This window comes from Phocoena sinus, chromosome 2 (assembly GCF_008692025.1).
Source record: "Phocoena sinus isolate mPhoSin1 chromosome 2, mPhoSin1.pri, whole genome shotgun sequence".
Classification (NCBI taxonomy): Eukaryota; Metazoa; Chordata; class Mammalia; order Artiodactyla; family Phocoenidae; genus Phocoena; species Phocoena sinus.
The window spans coordinates 35843955-35859729 of NC_045764.1; the positions used below are offsets into that span (position 1 = coordinate 35843955).

General features: G+C 38.5%; 1 protein-coding gene across 2 annotated transcripts in view; it reads left to right on the top strand.

The window, feature by feature from the left end:
• HDGFL3 (HDGF like 3) overlaps positions 1-15775 on the top strand; it is a 77711-nt gene that overhangs the window by 51731 nt on the left and 10205 nt on the right. For both annotated transcript variants that reach the window (XR_004348365.1, XM_032622155.1), the window contains exons 3-5: positions 4668-4806; positions 7524-7682; positions 11688-11834. Coding sequence is in view for 1 of the 2 variants with exons in the window: in XM_032622155.1 (XP_032478046.1) it covers positions 4668-4806; positions 7524-7682; positions 11688-11834 (445 nt within the window). In the remaining variant the exon portion in view is untranslated. The remainder of the gene's footprint in view (positions 1-4667; positions 4807-7523; positions 7683-11687; positions 11835-15775) is intronic.

Here is a 15775-nt window from a genome sequence, read left to right on the forward strand (position 1 = left end):
TAGAACAAGGCAGGATTTGATAAACGAGATTATCATGTTTCCATTGCATACACCAAAATCAACCATTTACTAACATTATGTGGTAACTTTCATTCACTTAGTAAACATTTTCTAGATATTCTTTAAGGCACTGAAAATAAAATTTGCCCTTAAAGAATTTGCCACCTAGGGCTTCCCTGGTGGCGCAGTGGTTGGGAGTCCGCCTGCCGATGCAGAGGACGCGGGTTCGTGCCCCGGTCTGGGAGGATCCCACATGCCGCGGAGCGGCTGGGCCCGTGAGCCATGGCCGCTGGGCCTGCGCGTCGGGAGCCTGTGCTCCGCAACGGGAGAGGCCACGGCAGTGAGAGGCCCGCGTACCACAAAAAAAAAAAAAAAAAAAAAAAGAATTTGCCACCTAGTATATTGCTAGTACAAGTAACAGAATCATTCCAGTAAACAGTGTGAAGGATTTTATGGAGTTATTTCTTATAGCATCCTTAATATAAGTCAGTGGCATAATTCCAAGTCTCAATTCAGTAAAAGCAATTCTACCAAGGAGCAGTGTGATACAGTCCATATGTGAGTTTTTTTGCTGGATTAGAAAACCTGTTATAACATTGTTCCAGCTGATCATTTACTAAGTATTGGGTGTCCTTAAACCTGAGATTATATGCCCTGGCAAGTACCTAATATTCAGTCTCCCTGTGAAGGCAGAGATTCTGTGGATGTTGCTAAGCCCTATATACACAGTGCTTTACACAGTGCCTGGCCCATGGTAGGTGTTTTTTTGTTTCTTTGTTTTTTTGAATTTTATTTTATTTATTTTTTTATACAGCAGGTTCTTATTAGTCATCAGCTTTATACACATCAGTGTATACATGTCAATCCCAATTGCCCAATTCATCCCATCCCCACCCCCCGCCACTTTCCCCGCCTTGGTGTCCATAAGTTTGTTCTCTAAATCTGTGTCTCAATTTCTGCCCTGCAAACTGGTTCATGTGTACCATTTTTCTAGGTTCCACATATATGCGTTAGTATACGATATTTGTTTTTCTCTTTCTGAGTTACTTCATTCTGCATGACAGTCTCTAGATCCATCCACGTCTCAACAAATGACCCAGTTTCGTTCATTTTTATGGCTGAGTAATATTCCATTGTATATATGTACCACGTCCTCTTTATCCATTCGTCTATTGATGGGCATTTAGGTTGCTTCCATGACTTGGCTATTGTAAATAGTGCTGCAATGAACATTAGGGTGCATGTGTCTTTTTGAATTATGGTTTTCTCTGGGTGTATGCCCAGTAGTGGGATTGCTGGATCATATGGTAGTTCTATTTTTAGTTTTTTAAGGAACCTCCATACTGTTCTCCATAGTGGCTCTATCAATTTACATTCCCACCAATAGTGCAAGAGGGTTCCCTTTTCTCCACACCCTCTCCAGCATTTGTTGTCTGTAGACTTTCCGGTGATGCCCATTCTAACTGGTGTGAGGTGATACCTCATTGCAGTTTTGATTTGCATTTCTCTAATAATTAGTGATGTTGAGCAGCTTTTCATGTGCTTCTTGGCCATCTGTATGTCTTCTTTGGAGAACTGTCTATTTCGGTCTTCTGCCCATTTTTGGATTGGGTTGTTTGTTTTTTTAGTATTGAGCTCCATGAGCTGTTTATATATTTTGGAGATTAATCGTTTGTCCATTGATTTGTTTGCAAATATTTTCTCCTATTCTGAGGGTTGCCTTTTCATCTTGTTTATGATTTCCTTTGCTGTGCAAAAGCTTTGAAGTTTCATTAGGTCCCATTTGTTTATTTTTGGTTTTATTTCCATTACTCTAGAAGGTGAATCAAAAAAGATCTTGCTGTGATTTATGTCAAAGAGTGTTCTTCCTATGTATTCCTCTAAGAGTTTTACAGTGTCCGGTCTTACATTTAGGTCTCTTATCCATTTTGAGTGTATTTTTTTGTATGGTGTTAGGGAGTGTTCTAATTTCATTCTTTTACATGTAGCTGTCCAGTTTTCCCAGCACCACTTATTGAAGAGACTGTCTTTTCTCCATTGTATATCCTTGCCTCCTTTGTCATAGATTAGTTGACCATAGATGCGTGAGTTTATCTCTGGGCGTTCTGTCTTGTTCCATTGATCTGTTTCTGTTTTTGTGCCAGTACCATATTGTCTTGATTACTGTAGCTTTGTAGTTTAGGCTGAAGTCAGGGAGTCTGATTCCTCCAGCTCCGTATTTTTCCCTCAGGACTGCTTTGGCTATTTGGGGTCTTTTGTGTCTCCATACAAATTTTAAGATGATTTGTTCTAGTTCCGTAAAAAATGTCATTGGTAGGGCTTCCCTGGTGGCGCAGTGGTTGAGAGTCTGCCTGCCGATGCAGGAGACGTGGGTTCGTGCCCCGGTCCGGGAAGATCCCACATGCCGCGGAGCAGCTGGGCCCGTGAGCCATGGCCACTGAGCCTGCGCGTCCAGAGCCTGTGCTCCGCAACGGGAAAGGCCACAACAGTGAGAGGCCCGCGTACCGCGCAAAAAAAAAAAGAAGAAATGCCATTGGTAATTTGATAGGGGTTGCATTGAATCTGTAGATTGTTTTGGGTAGTATAGTCATTTTCACAATATTGATTTCTCCAATCCAAGGACATGGTATATCTCTCCATCTTTTGGTATCATCTTTAATTTCTTTCATCAGTGCTGAACAGTTAAAGGTGAACAGTCAAGGAAAGTTTGGTGATTGGGGTCAGAAAGCTTCCTCAGGTGATTTTATCAACTTGAATTCTTGACCAGCTGGGCAGTGTAAAGGAAGGGATCAGTACTAAGATCCAGTCAGAAAATGGAATTTATAAAAATCAGCAGTAAACTGTTAACCTATTGTCTCAAAGCTTTCAACATCATCTCTGCGATAAGTTCCAAATATTTATCTCCAGCACAGACCTTTCCCCTGAATTCCAGAATCACCTGCCCAGTTGCCTACTTGACATCTTCACTGGGATATCTAACCAAGTTTTCAAATTCAACATCCAAAACTAAGCTTTTCACCTACAAATCTTATTCTCTCAAAAATCTTTCCATTTCAGTAAATATCAACTGCATTCTTCTAATTGCTCAATCTAAAACCTAGGAGATAGCCTCAGTTCCACCCTCTCTCTCACGTGCTGTATCTAGCCCATTAACAAATACCTTGGCTCTTTCTTCAGAGTGAATTCAGAATCCAGCCACCTCTCACCAACTGCACTGCTTACAACTGGTTCAAGTCACCACTGTTACTTCAATAGCCTAATTAGTCTCTCTGCTTCTACCCTAGTACCCAGCTCTTCAGTGTGTTTCCAACACAGCAGCCAAAGTGGCACTGTTAAAACACAAATTGTCACTTCTCAAAACCTTTAATGGCTTCCCATATGACTCAAAGCCTTTGTAGTGGCCTCCAAGGCCTGACATAATCTGTGCTCCCACCCTGTTACCTCTCTGACCTCATCTCACACAGCTCTCTTCACTCATTTCAGTCTAGCCACACTGGCCTCTTAATTCTTCAGACACACTAGGCATTCTCCCACCTCAGGGTCTGTTGTACTTGCTCTTCCTTCAGTCTGCTCTACTCTTCCCCAGATAACTGCATGGGTTCTTCCTTCACCCCCTTCAGTTCTTAGCTGTTCCCTTTTCAGTGAGGCTTTCCTTCTTGATCTGTATTTCTAAAACTGTAAAATCCACCCCAGTCCTTAACCATCCTCCTCCTCTGCTTCATCTATATATTTATTGATTTATTTTCAGCACACAGTACTATGCATTTTATTTATTTATCTTCTTTATTGTCTGGTCCCCTACCCTTGCTAATAGAATGTATATATGCTCCATGAAGGCAGAGACATTCATCTCTTTGTTCCCTGAAGAATCCCCAGCACCTCTGGAATAGTGCTTTACACATTAGAGATGTTCGATAAAATTTGTTGAGTAAATGAATCTTAGTTTGAAATGAGTCTCAGCCAGCATGTGGGCCTCCACCATCTCATTCACCAGGTTAATATCATAGATAATAATGCTGAAGACTCTAGTTTAAATGCTCAGATCTATTAGCCAGCCCCAGGATTTATTCTAACTCGTTTTCTTTTCATAATTATGACTAATTTAGGATAAGGTTTAAATTGGATAAGATTCTATCTACTTTGCCACTTCTGATTTTTTTCTTGTGTAGTGCCTCATTAAACACTAAGGCTTTTTTAATTTATAGAAATAATAGTGAATAAATACACTAATGTGGCATAAAGAGTTAAAATCATTTTTTAATCCAGTGTTTATGTTTTTACTGTGAGTCTTACAAAACCCTTACCTGTGAAAGATTAGCATAGGTAAGTCTTAGTTTAAGATGATGATTTAAGTGGTCAAAGTAGACATCTTTAAAACTACTTTTAAAGTAGTTTAACTAAAAATCAATTTCAAAACAAAAAAGAAATTAGTAATTTAAAAGTAAGATCAAAGTAGCACCGTTCAGTGTTGCTGGCTTGCATACCTAGCTGTCTGTTTTTTCTACCTTGAAATATATGTGCAAAACATCTTGTGATATGTGTCTGAGAGGGTTTATATATACTTTTAATGTATTTACTAAAGTATGCTCTGACACTTGAGTTGATATTAAAAGTATCTTATATTTGAAGGTCAGAATATCAAATCTCTTTCTAATATATCTCTGCAGTGCATTTCTAGGTCCCAAAGACCTTTTCCCTTATAAGGAATACAAAGACAAGTTTGGAAAGTCAAACAAACGGAAAGGATTTAATGAAGGATTGTGGGAAATAGAAAATAACCCAGGAGTAAAGTTTACTGGATACCAGGTGATGGTTTACTTCATTATCACTTGCTGCATCTCATTTTTTATTTTAACTCTTTTTTGGATCTTTCTTATATGTCCTTTGTACTAATGATTACCCACCACCCATTTGAAGTCAGAATTCTTTCTGGTTCCAGTAGCACTTTGGATTAAATGTACAGGCATACCTTGCTCTGTTGCACTTCACAGATACTGCATTTTTTACAAATCAAAGGTTTGTGGCAACCCTGCATTGAGCAAGCCTGTTGGCCCCATTTTTCCAACAGCATTTGCTCACCTCATGTCTTGGCATCACATTTTGGTAATTCTCTCAATATTTCAAACTTTTTCATTATTCTTATATTTGTTATAGTGACCTGTGATCAGTGCTCTTTGATGTTACTATTATAATTGTTTTGGGGCACCACAAACCACACCCATATAAGACAGTAAACTTAATTGATAATGTTGTGTGTGTTCTGACTGCGCCACTGATCAGCCGTTCCCTTTTCTCCCCCTCCTTGAGCCTCCCTATCCCCTGAGACACAACAGTATGGAAGCTGGGCCAGTTAATAACCCTGCAATGGCATCTTAAGTATTCAGGTGAAAGGAAAAATCACACATCGCTTACTTTAAATCAAAAGCTAGAAATGATTAAGCTTAGTGAGAAAGGCATGTCGAAAACTGGAATAGGCTGAAAGCTAGGCCTCTTGGAGCCAAGCAGTTAGCCAAGTTGTGAATGCAAGGGAAAAGTTCTTGAAAGAATTTAAAAGTACTACTCTGGTGAACACATGAATAATAAGAAAGCAAAACAGCCTTATTGCTACGGTGGAGAAGGTTTGAGTAGTCTGGATAGAAGATCAAACCGGCCACAACATTCTCTTAAGCTAAAGCCTAATCTAGAGAAGGCCCTAACTCTCTTCGATTCTCTGAACACTAAGAGAGGTGAGGAAGTGCAGAAGAAAAGTTTGAAGCTAGCCGAGGTTGATGCCAGAGGTTTAAGGAAAGAAGCCATTTCTATAACATAAAAGTGCAAGGTGAAGCAGCAAGTGCTGATGTAGAAGCTGCCGCAAGTTATCCAGAAGATCTAGCTAAGATAATTAATAAAGGTGGCTACATTGAACAACAGATTTTCAATGTAGATGAAATGGCCTTCTATTGGAAGTTGCCATCTAGGACTTTCATAGCTAGATAGAAGTCTATGCCTGACTTCAAAGCCTCAAAGGACAAGCTGACTCTTGTTAGGAGCTAATGCAACTGGTGACTTTCAGTTGAAGCCAGTGCTCATTGACCATTCTAGAAATCCTAGGGCCCTTAAGAATTATGCTGAATCCGCTCTGCCTGTGTTTTATAAATGGAACACCAAAGCCTGAATGACAGCACAGTCTATTGACAACATGGTATACTAAATATTTTAAGCCCACCGTTGAGACCTACTGCTCAGAAAAAAGATTCCTTTGAAAATCTTGATATTACTGCTCGTTGACAATGCACCTGGTCACCCAGAAGCTCTATTGGAGATGTACGATGAGATCAGTGTTGTTTTCATGCCTCCTAACACAACATCCATTCTGCAGCCATGGATCAAAGAGTAATTTAGACTTTCAAGTTTATTATTTAAGAAATACATTTTGTAAGGCTATAGCTGCCATAGATGATGATTCCTCTGGTGGATCTGGGCAAAACTCAGTTGAAAACCTTCTGGAAAGTATTCAGCATTCTAGATGCCATTAAGAACATTCATGATTCATAGGAAGAGGTCAGAATATCAACATTAACAGGAGTTTGGAAAAAGTGGATTCCAAACTTCATGGATGACTTGGAGGGTTTCAAGACTTCAGTGGAGGAAGGAACTGCAGATGTGGTGGAAATGGCAAGAGAATTAGAATTAGAAGCAGAGCCTGGAGATGTAACTAAATTGTTGCAAACTCCTGCTAAAGCTTGAATGGATAAGGAATTGCTTCTTATGGATGAGCAGAGTGTAGTTTCTTGAGATGAAAGCTACTCCTGGTGAAGATGCTGTGAAGATTGTTGACATGACCACAAAGGATTCAGAATATTATGTAAACTTAGTTGATAAAATGGTGACAGGGTTTGAGAGGACTGACTCCAATTTTGAAAGAAATTCTATGGTGGGTAAAATGCTATCCAGCTGCATTGCCTGCTACAGAGAAATTATTTTTCAATTGATACTGCAGACTTCACTGTTGTCTTATTTTAAGAAGTTGCCACAGCCTCCCAGCCTTCAGCAGCCACCACCCTGACCAGTCAGCAACCATCAGCATGGCTGGCCCTCCACCAGCAAAAAGATGAGGACTCACTGAAGGCTCAGATGATGGTTAGCATTTTTTAGCAATAAAGTATTTTTAAATTAAGGTATACACATTGTTTTTATAGATATAATGCTACTGCAAACTTAATAGACTACAGTTTAGTATAAACATAACTTTTATATGCACTGGGGAACCAAAAAATTCATGTGACTTGCTTTATTGTGATATTTACTTTATTGCTGTGGTCTGCAACTGAACCTGCAGTATCTCCGAGGTATGCCTGTAATTCTGTTACCTTAAGAGGGTTCATGTCAATTGGTCACTGGAAAATTGAAGTTGACAGCCGTTTATTTTGAAAATCTTGAGTAAGCTGAACTTCTTCTAATTAGAATAGAATGATTCTTTTCATAGTCTGTAGTCTTTGCTATTTTTCAAAAATGTAATTAGCTAATATTTTATTATCTCTTAGGCAATTCAGCAACAGAGCTCTTCAGAAACCGAGGGAGAAGGCGGGAATACTGCAGATGCAAGCAGTGAGGAAGAAGGTGATAGAGTAGAAGAAGATGGAAAAGGCAAAAGAAAGAATGAAAAAGCAGGCTCAAAACGGAAAAAGTCATACACTTCAAAGGTTACTAAGAAACCTTTCCCATTGTTGTTAATGCTGTATGCATATTCATTAAAGGTTTTTAGATTACTTTTAATTCATTCACTGGGCACATAGAAATATATTAGCTCTGTGGAGTCTCTGCCTTTAGAGACAGTAATATATCTGAGGGGAATAAGACAGGTGATCTTAGATGTGAGGGTAACTGGTATTGACTCATAAGGTCTGTTGACCCTGAAAATAGCACCTTCTCTGTTGGAGGAGGACTGTTCTTTAATCAAGGATGTAAGAATAGGTATACCTCTTATAACAACCCCCAGGTGAGCCCTGAAGAATTTAGGAATATAGGAGACTCAGTACAATTTAGGACTATGTCTAGTATTATAGATGTAAATATAAAGATAGACTCTCTCTTGTCTCTCTGCTTTAAAGAATGTGCTTTGGTTCTTTATTTGTTCAGTTCTCATATTTCCAGGTCACCTATTCTATGTCAGACACTTGTACTAGGTAGATAGTGGTGAGCAAATCCAATGCCATTCCTACCCTCATGTAACTTACAATATAGTGGGTTGGGGGCGGGTGGAAACACAGAGTTAAAAAACAAATAATAAACTGTAAATTCTGAAAGGGCTATGAAGGAAATGAATGGGAGCAGGGAACAACAGAACAGTGTATCTGTTTAGATAGAGTGGCCGGGCCTTTCCGAAAAGATGAAATTTATGCTGAGACCTGAAAGAAGAGCATGGGACGAGGAGCACGTGTGGCAGAGCAGCAAAGCTCTGAGGGAGGGAAGAGTTTGACATGGCCTGGATTGAAAGAAGGCAGGCATGATTGGAGAATCATGATCAGGAGGGAGAGACAGGCAAAGGCTAAATAATGGAGACTGGCACGCCATGTTAAGGAGTTTGAATTTTATTCCAGATGTAACAGTAATTTATTGGAGGCGTGATATGATCCTTGATTTACAAATTGAAAGTTTAGGTTTTTCATACAGTAATTCAGAAATACAATTGAAAAAACTATGATATTGTGGAAATTCTTCACCTTTTAGGAACTTAAAGCAGGGTAGATGGATCTTTGAAGATAAAGATGGGTACAAGTATTGCTGCAATTGGTCTGTCACACAGTTGAATACTTGGACAAATTACTTCCATTTAGACTCTGGTATTTAGTGGCTGGATATACTTAGGAAATTCCTTAAAAACAAGTATCAAGGGTTTCTTAGACTATCAACATTTTATTTTACAGTCTATAAAATCCACCCAACTGGCATACGGGTAAAATTGTATGAATGCATGTTACTTCCTGTACACCTAATGAAAAACATGGTATCTGCCTTAAATGGGGGTAAAGTTTGCAAATGGCAACAAAATAATTAGAATTTTCCCTAACAGACTATATATTCCATAGGGGTTATTTTTTAAGCTGAATTTCTTTTAACATTTTGGACTTCATTTAAACACCCAATTGAATTTAATTTAGTTTATGATTGCCTGCTGAGCTTCCGTGTAATGTGTTGCACCACCCTAAATTATCTAAGCCCTCTAAGGTACCTGAGGTATTTAATAGTGTGGATATGTGGCTTTTAAATGTCATTATTTCATCACTCTTGTGAAAGCCAGAAGTAATAGGGCTCATACCTGGGGTGGATTTATAATTTAAAGTAGTGAAGAGGTAAAGACATACTTTACTTACTAAGGCGTATCGATTTTAAATTAAAGAATCATTTCCTTTGCTTTCCTTCAAGATCACAACTTTCATGATCACTTAAGAACCATGATTTTTAATTTTCAATATCAACCGAGTAACCTAGCACAATAGTTCTCAAACTTTTGCATGCATCAGAATCACCTGGAGGGCTTATTAAAACACTTATTGCTGAGTGTCAGCACCCCCCACCATTTTCTATTTTAGTAGGTCTAGGGCAGGGTCCAGTGTGGGGAATTAAATATCCAGTGAGCTGATGTTGCTGATCTGGGAACCACGTTTAGAGAACCACTTACCTCGTATAACCTCACTGCTCTCTTTGGCTTCCCAGATGTTTCCTTTTTGTTGAATATGGTGATTTTTTTTACATCTGTTTCTTGAATAATCTTCCTTTACCACTAAACTTTTGGTTCACAAACTTTTTTGACTGCATCCAAGTTAGGTTGAGGGAGAAGTCCCACTTTCCCTCTACCTCACCTAATTCTGTTTTTTCTGTGGAAAAAAATGTTCATAAGAGCCATAGTATAAGCACATTTGAGGGAGGTTATATATATATCATTTTAGCAGTAAGTGTATGTGTGATTCATATTTCAGCCATAACAGATACTAGAAAATTATAAGCAAAAAATATTTTGCATGCAGGTTATTTACTGTATAAAGGAGGGCTAATCAGAGAGCCTCACAACAAACTAAACTGATGATGATAGTAAACCGTTAGTAATCTTAGTTAAAAACCAAAGATAGCAACAGTTGGACACACAACCAATTCAAAACCATATTGATGAAACTGATGAAGGGTCCTTCCCCAAAATTACAGGAAGTGCGACGATCTGCATAAGCACAGTAAGCGCTTTCTAAGGTTACCAAATATAGCTTGGCAGCCAGATTTCTTAGTGGAATACCGAATGTGACTCATTAGCAAAACATAGTAATGCCCTAATTCTAGTCTATGTATATCAAATTATAAAGCTTAAAAACTCACTTGTAGGATTACTTGTAACTATCCTTCGTAAGCACTATAAATTTTAGGGAGTTCTGCCTATTATCTGTAAGAACTGCAAGTCAAGGACTATTACTTGAGGATTACTATATAAAGCAACTACTGCATTTCAATAATTATACTGTATTTACTAGGAGAACAAAAGTATTTCACTTTTTACATCATCATACTTGATCTAAACTTTAACTCCAGGCACTCCATGTTTGGATTATTAAATCCCTGCTTTCCCTCCTTGTAAAAAGTAAAAGTGAAGTCATTTTAAACTGACATCTTGGGCTTGGTTGGTAGTTTCAGTTAAGTAAGATAGAAGCAATGTAATTCCATATTCTGTCACATAGCTAGAAGATATTTTCTCTTTGAAAGTTGCATTTTAAAATATTGATTGTCTCAGGAAGCTCAGATTTGCTAATTCATTTCTGTAAGACCAAAAGTGACTTGCCTTAATGAGTTTTGCCTTAGCTGTTATTTACCATGTGCTTAAAGATTCATAAAATTTCTCAAAAAGGAAATGTAAGTGAAATGCTACATTTTACTTTCTTAAAGGTACACAGTGGGGCCAGCTTTTGATCATTTTTTTTTTTTTTTTTTTTTTTTTGCTTTTGATCATTTTAATGCTGTTCTGCAAAGCAGCTCTGGCTGCAAACTATAATTGTATTTTCATCTTCACTGTAGAGTTCATCTTGGTTTCAAATGCAAGTTGATAAGAAAAAAAGGGCTAGTTTACCAGTGTGGCCTTGAGTTCTTAAATAACTATCCATAATTTAAAAGATTAAAGTTAATTCGTATCATATGGTGATAGAAAAGTTTTGTCAAGATCATCCCATGTATACCATTAACCAAACAGCTTCCATAAGTGTTCCAACATGAATATCCATATAGTATCCTAGATAGTTTACCTTGCTTCTCTGGACCTCACATTCTACTGTGAAATGATGGGGAAGGACAAGGAGACCTTTAGGGTACCTTCTAGCTCTGTAGCCTTCCTAGAATGGTGTCCATCAGCTATATTTATTCATTGACAGTGTTCCAGGTATGTGAATCTCTATTTTCTGCTTTTAATATCACACTGCTGGAAAGAACTAGAAGGTTATCTAGTCCACCTCTACTTCCTTTCCAGCTGGTTAAACTGAGGCCCCATGAGGTGAAATCACTTGTGCAAGGTCACCTAGCTCAGTTGTGGCACACTGCCATGTTGTATTGGTATATCCTGTATCAAGCCACAAAGACTGGATATAGGTCAGCTACTTCTACATTTCTTACTTACATTTGTGCATTTGGGTTTCCACTTTTGACTATACTTTTTAACTTGTCTAAATATTTAGAAATCCTCTAAACAGTCCCGGAAATCTCCAGGAGATGAAGATGACAAGGACTGCAAAGAAGAAGAAAATAAAAGCAGCTCTGAGGGTGGAGATGCCGGCAATGACACAAGAAACACAACTTCAGACTTGCAAAAAACCAGTGAAGGGGTAAGAATATACCTGTGATTTCTCTTATCTTCCTGTTAACTTAGAAGACATTTTGCCTCAGAACAGGTTTCATTATCTCAGCATTAGTAAACGTTGCCTTAGTAAATGGAGAAACATTTTCAGCTTGACATATACATTCACTCACAGCTCCTGAATAAGTGATCAGATGCTTAGAGTCTGAGAACAAAAGAGAGCTGGGTGGGAATTACACCTGTCTATCAGTTTGGAACTCTGACAGGTTTATTCTTTTTTAAACTAACTTCAGCACCTTGAGAGTTTTTTAGAAGTCAGGCATGAAGTATTGAAATTATGAAATGCCACCTCAGAATTTGACAGTTGTATTTCTTATATTATAAAATGAATGGCATGTTCAAAATAGGGTATTTTATACTGCTCCTTCTTTCTTAGAAGCAGTATATAATTTAATATACCCATGGGGATTTTAAACATTTAAATATTCAAGCTATATGTGAATATTAATGTTTAAAGTAACCAAGGGGAAAACTTGTACACTTTGAATCTTGTTAACTTTTGTTAACCTCTGTTAACTTCAAAGTCACAGGCAAGTCCACCTTCGTAAAAGTTTTAGTGAAGGCAGATTTTGCCCCTGGCCATTTTCCATGAGTCTTTATGAAGACTAATTGGACAGCAGCAAATCATTTTAAAACAATACTGATAAAATAAATTATTATTACTCTTTAGTTAAATTCTGGTTTCAGCTGAGTTCTTGCTTACTCTTGTCATTACTGTTTACCTCTCAACTGTCTCCTCCTGCTTCCAGTTACCCATAATTTTTCCCAAGTTATGATTCTATTTATTCCCTTGTTTCTCTCACCCAGCTCAGTTTACTCCATCCTCTGCCTGTCTTCCTTCCCTTGACCTCTCTCCAATAAATTTCTAGCTGTACTTTCCATGACAGAGGAAGAGGTAGTTTACACCCGTACTACTCAGTGTGTGGTCTGCAGACAGGTAGCATCAACATCACCTGGGGGCTTGTTAGAAATGCAGAATCCAGGCTTAACCCCAGAGCTATCAAATCATAGTCTGCATTTTAACTAAACGCCCAAGTCATTCATATGCACATTAAAGAGAAGCACTAATCTGCACCTTCCTATCACCAGAGTCCAGAATATCATCTCCTGCTTTCTCCAAGGCTACACCCCATCAGTGGTCCCCTTTCTCTCCTATACCTTTACTTTCTTTTCTGCTGGCTCCTTACTCTCTGCCTATAAACAGTATCAGGTCTCCCTTAACCTTAAAGATACCTCCCTTCCACCATGTATCCTACTCTTTTCACCTTTCTCTTTATCTCTAATTTCTCAAAAGAGTTCTTTTTTCTCCCAGCGTCCATCTTCTCACCTACTCATGCCTTAACCCAGGGGTCCCCAACCCCCAGGCCATGGACCGCTACCTGTCCGTCAGAGGCCTGTTAGGAACTGGGCCACCTAGCAGGAGGTGAGCGGCGGGCAAGCAAGGAAGCTTCATCTGCCGCTCCCCATCGCTCACGTTACCCCGGAACCATCTCCCCCCTGCACCATGCCCCCCCCCCCGCACCCCAGTCTGTGGAAAAATTGTCTTCCATGAAACACAGTCCCTGGTGCCAAAGAGGTTGGGGACCGCTACCTTAACCCATGGCACTCTTGTTTCTTCTTTGACCGATTCATGGAAACTGCTCTTGTAAAGGTTCCTAGAGATCCTCTCATTGCCAAATCCAGTGTCTCCTTTAGTCTTTATTTTACTCTGCAGCATTTAATACCATTAGCCACTTTCTCCTCCTGACTTTGCCTCCAGGTCACCAGTCTCTTCTGCTTCCTCTCCCAGTGTCTCCTCAGTCTCCTTCTAGAGCACTTTTCTCTAGGCTGTCTTGGTACACTTCCAGTCTGAAAGCTTCCCCTGTTTCCATCTTATGCACTCATGTGGTTTCAGCTGTTAGGTATTACTGATGACTTCTCACTCTAGCTCTTGCATTGTAGATTCATTTTTCTAATTTAATAAAACCATTTCTACTTTAATAACTTGAAAGCACCTCAGAAGATAGTTGCTACTAGAAGTAACAACAGCAGCAGAGTCAGAGTAGTAGTGGCTAACATTTTTACCATGTGCCACATACTGTGCTAAATGCTGTACATGGATTTGATCCTCATACAAATCCCAGGAGGTAGGTGCAGGTGTTATTTCATTTCGTAGCTGGGGAAACTGAAGCTGAAAGGATTGGGCCAGGGCCGCACAGCTAGTCAGAGCCTGAATTTGAAGCAAGAGCCTGAGGTCTTTTTATTTTTAACTTGTTTCTAATAATATAATTTTATACACAAAAGGATATATATATAAAATATAAAAATAAAGTAGTAAGCATGGTAATTTAATGAATACCAGAGACCCTACCACTCAGCCAAAACTAGAACATAACAATAACTTGTATCTATATACATGTTCTTCCCCATCCTATCTTCTTCCTAACCAGAGATAACCACTAGCGTTGTATTTATTATTTCCTTTCATTTTCAAAATTTTAGCCCATACCTAACATATACGTATATACTTAAATAATAATATAATTTTGCTCATTTTTGAGCTAATGCACATAAAAGAGTTTCTTTAGGGTATGTAAACTCACACTGGACATGCTGAGTCATGAGTTTAAGGTTTTTAACTTTACAAGGTAATGCCAAAGTATTTTCCTAAGTTGTTGGATCCATGTATACTCCCACCATCAGTGTATGAGTTCCCTGTGACTAACTGGGCATTGTCAGACTTTAAAATTTTTGCCTATATAGTGGATGTAAATTATAGTCTAAATTTGTGATTCTTTGATCAATAATGAAGTTGAGCCTCTTTTCACATGTTTATTGACCACCTCTGTTTCCTCTTTTGTGCAGTGCTCGATTTTGGTTTTTTGCCCATTTTCCTGTTGGACTTCTTTTCTTACTGACTTGTAGGACTCCTTTACATATTCTGGATTCTCACTGCCATGGGTGGTCATATGCATTGCAGATATCTTCTCTAAGCTGTTAGTGAACAGACTTTCTTAATTTTATTGTAGTCAAATGTATCAAACTTTCCTTGTTATGGTTATCGTTTTTCTGTCTTGTTTAAGAAGTCTTTTCCTATCTCAAAGTCAGAAAGGTATTCTCCTATATTTCCTTTTAAAATTGTAAAGTTTTGTTCTTAACATTTCAGTGTTTAATCCATCTGGAATTGATTTTTGTGTATAGTATGAGATAGGCTCCCACTGCATTTTCCCCATAGCATAACCATTTAACCAGCACCATTTATTAAATAGTCTCTCCTTTCCTCTCTGATCTGCAGTGTCATCTGTCATATAGCCATGGGTCTCTCTCTGGGTTCTCTATTCTGTTCCTTTGGTCAGTACTAAACTTTCTTAAATTTTAGTAGCTTTATAATGTGTCCTGATATCTTATAGGGCAAGTAGCCTAATTTTTTTTTTCAAATATTTAATAGACATGGTCCAGGATAGAAGGTCAGAGGGGCTTTTTTTTCTTGATGGGAGAATATACAGCACATATGCTGATGAGAATGATCCAAATATGGAATGATCACAAAATAATAATGTAAGAAAAAATTGCCACAGTAGTGCTCTTCAGAAGGCAAGAAGGCATAAAATCTAGTGCACATCCGGAAGGGTTACCTTACTGCATTCACTGAAGCAGGAGGAAATGCAGAGCATTTGGGCACAGGGGCAGGTAAATGAGTACTTGGGGTGAGAGCATGCAAAAGTTCTCTTCTGATTGCTTTTATCTTCTTAGGAAGCAAGGTCAACATTTGAGAGTGAGAACAGGAAGAAGTGTTGAAAGTTTAAAGAGAGAGGAAAAGGGATAAAATAGTTACTTAGAAGAACAGAAGAGTGATTGGACTTGGGAAATGAAGTTGAATTGCCAGACAGCAGTAAGGGCCCACATGAGGTTAGTGGTCATGAATTTAAA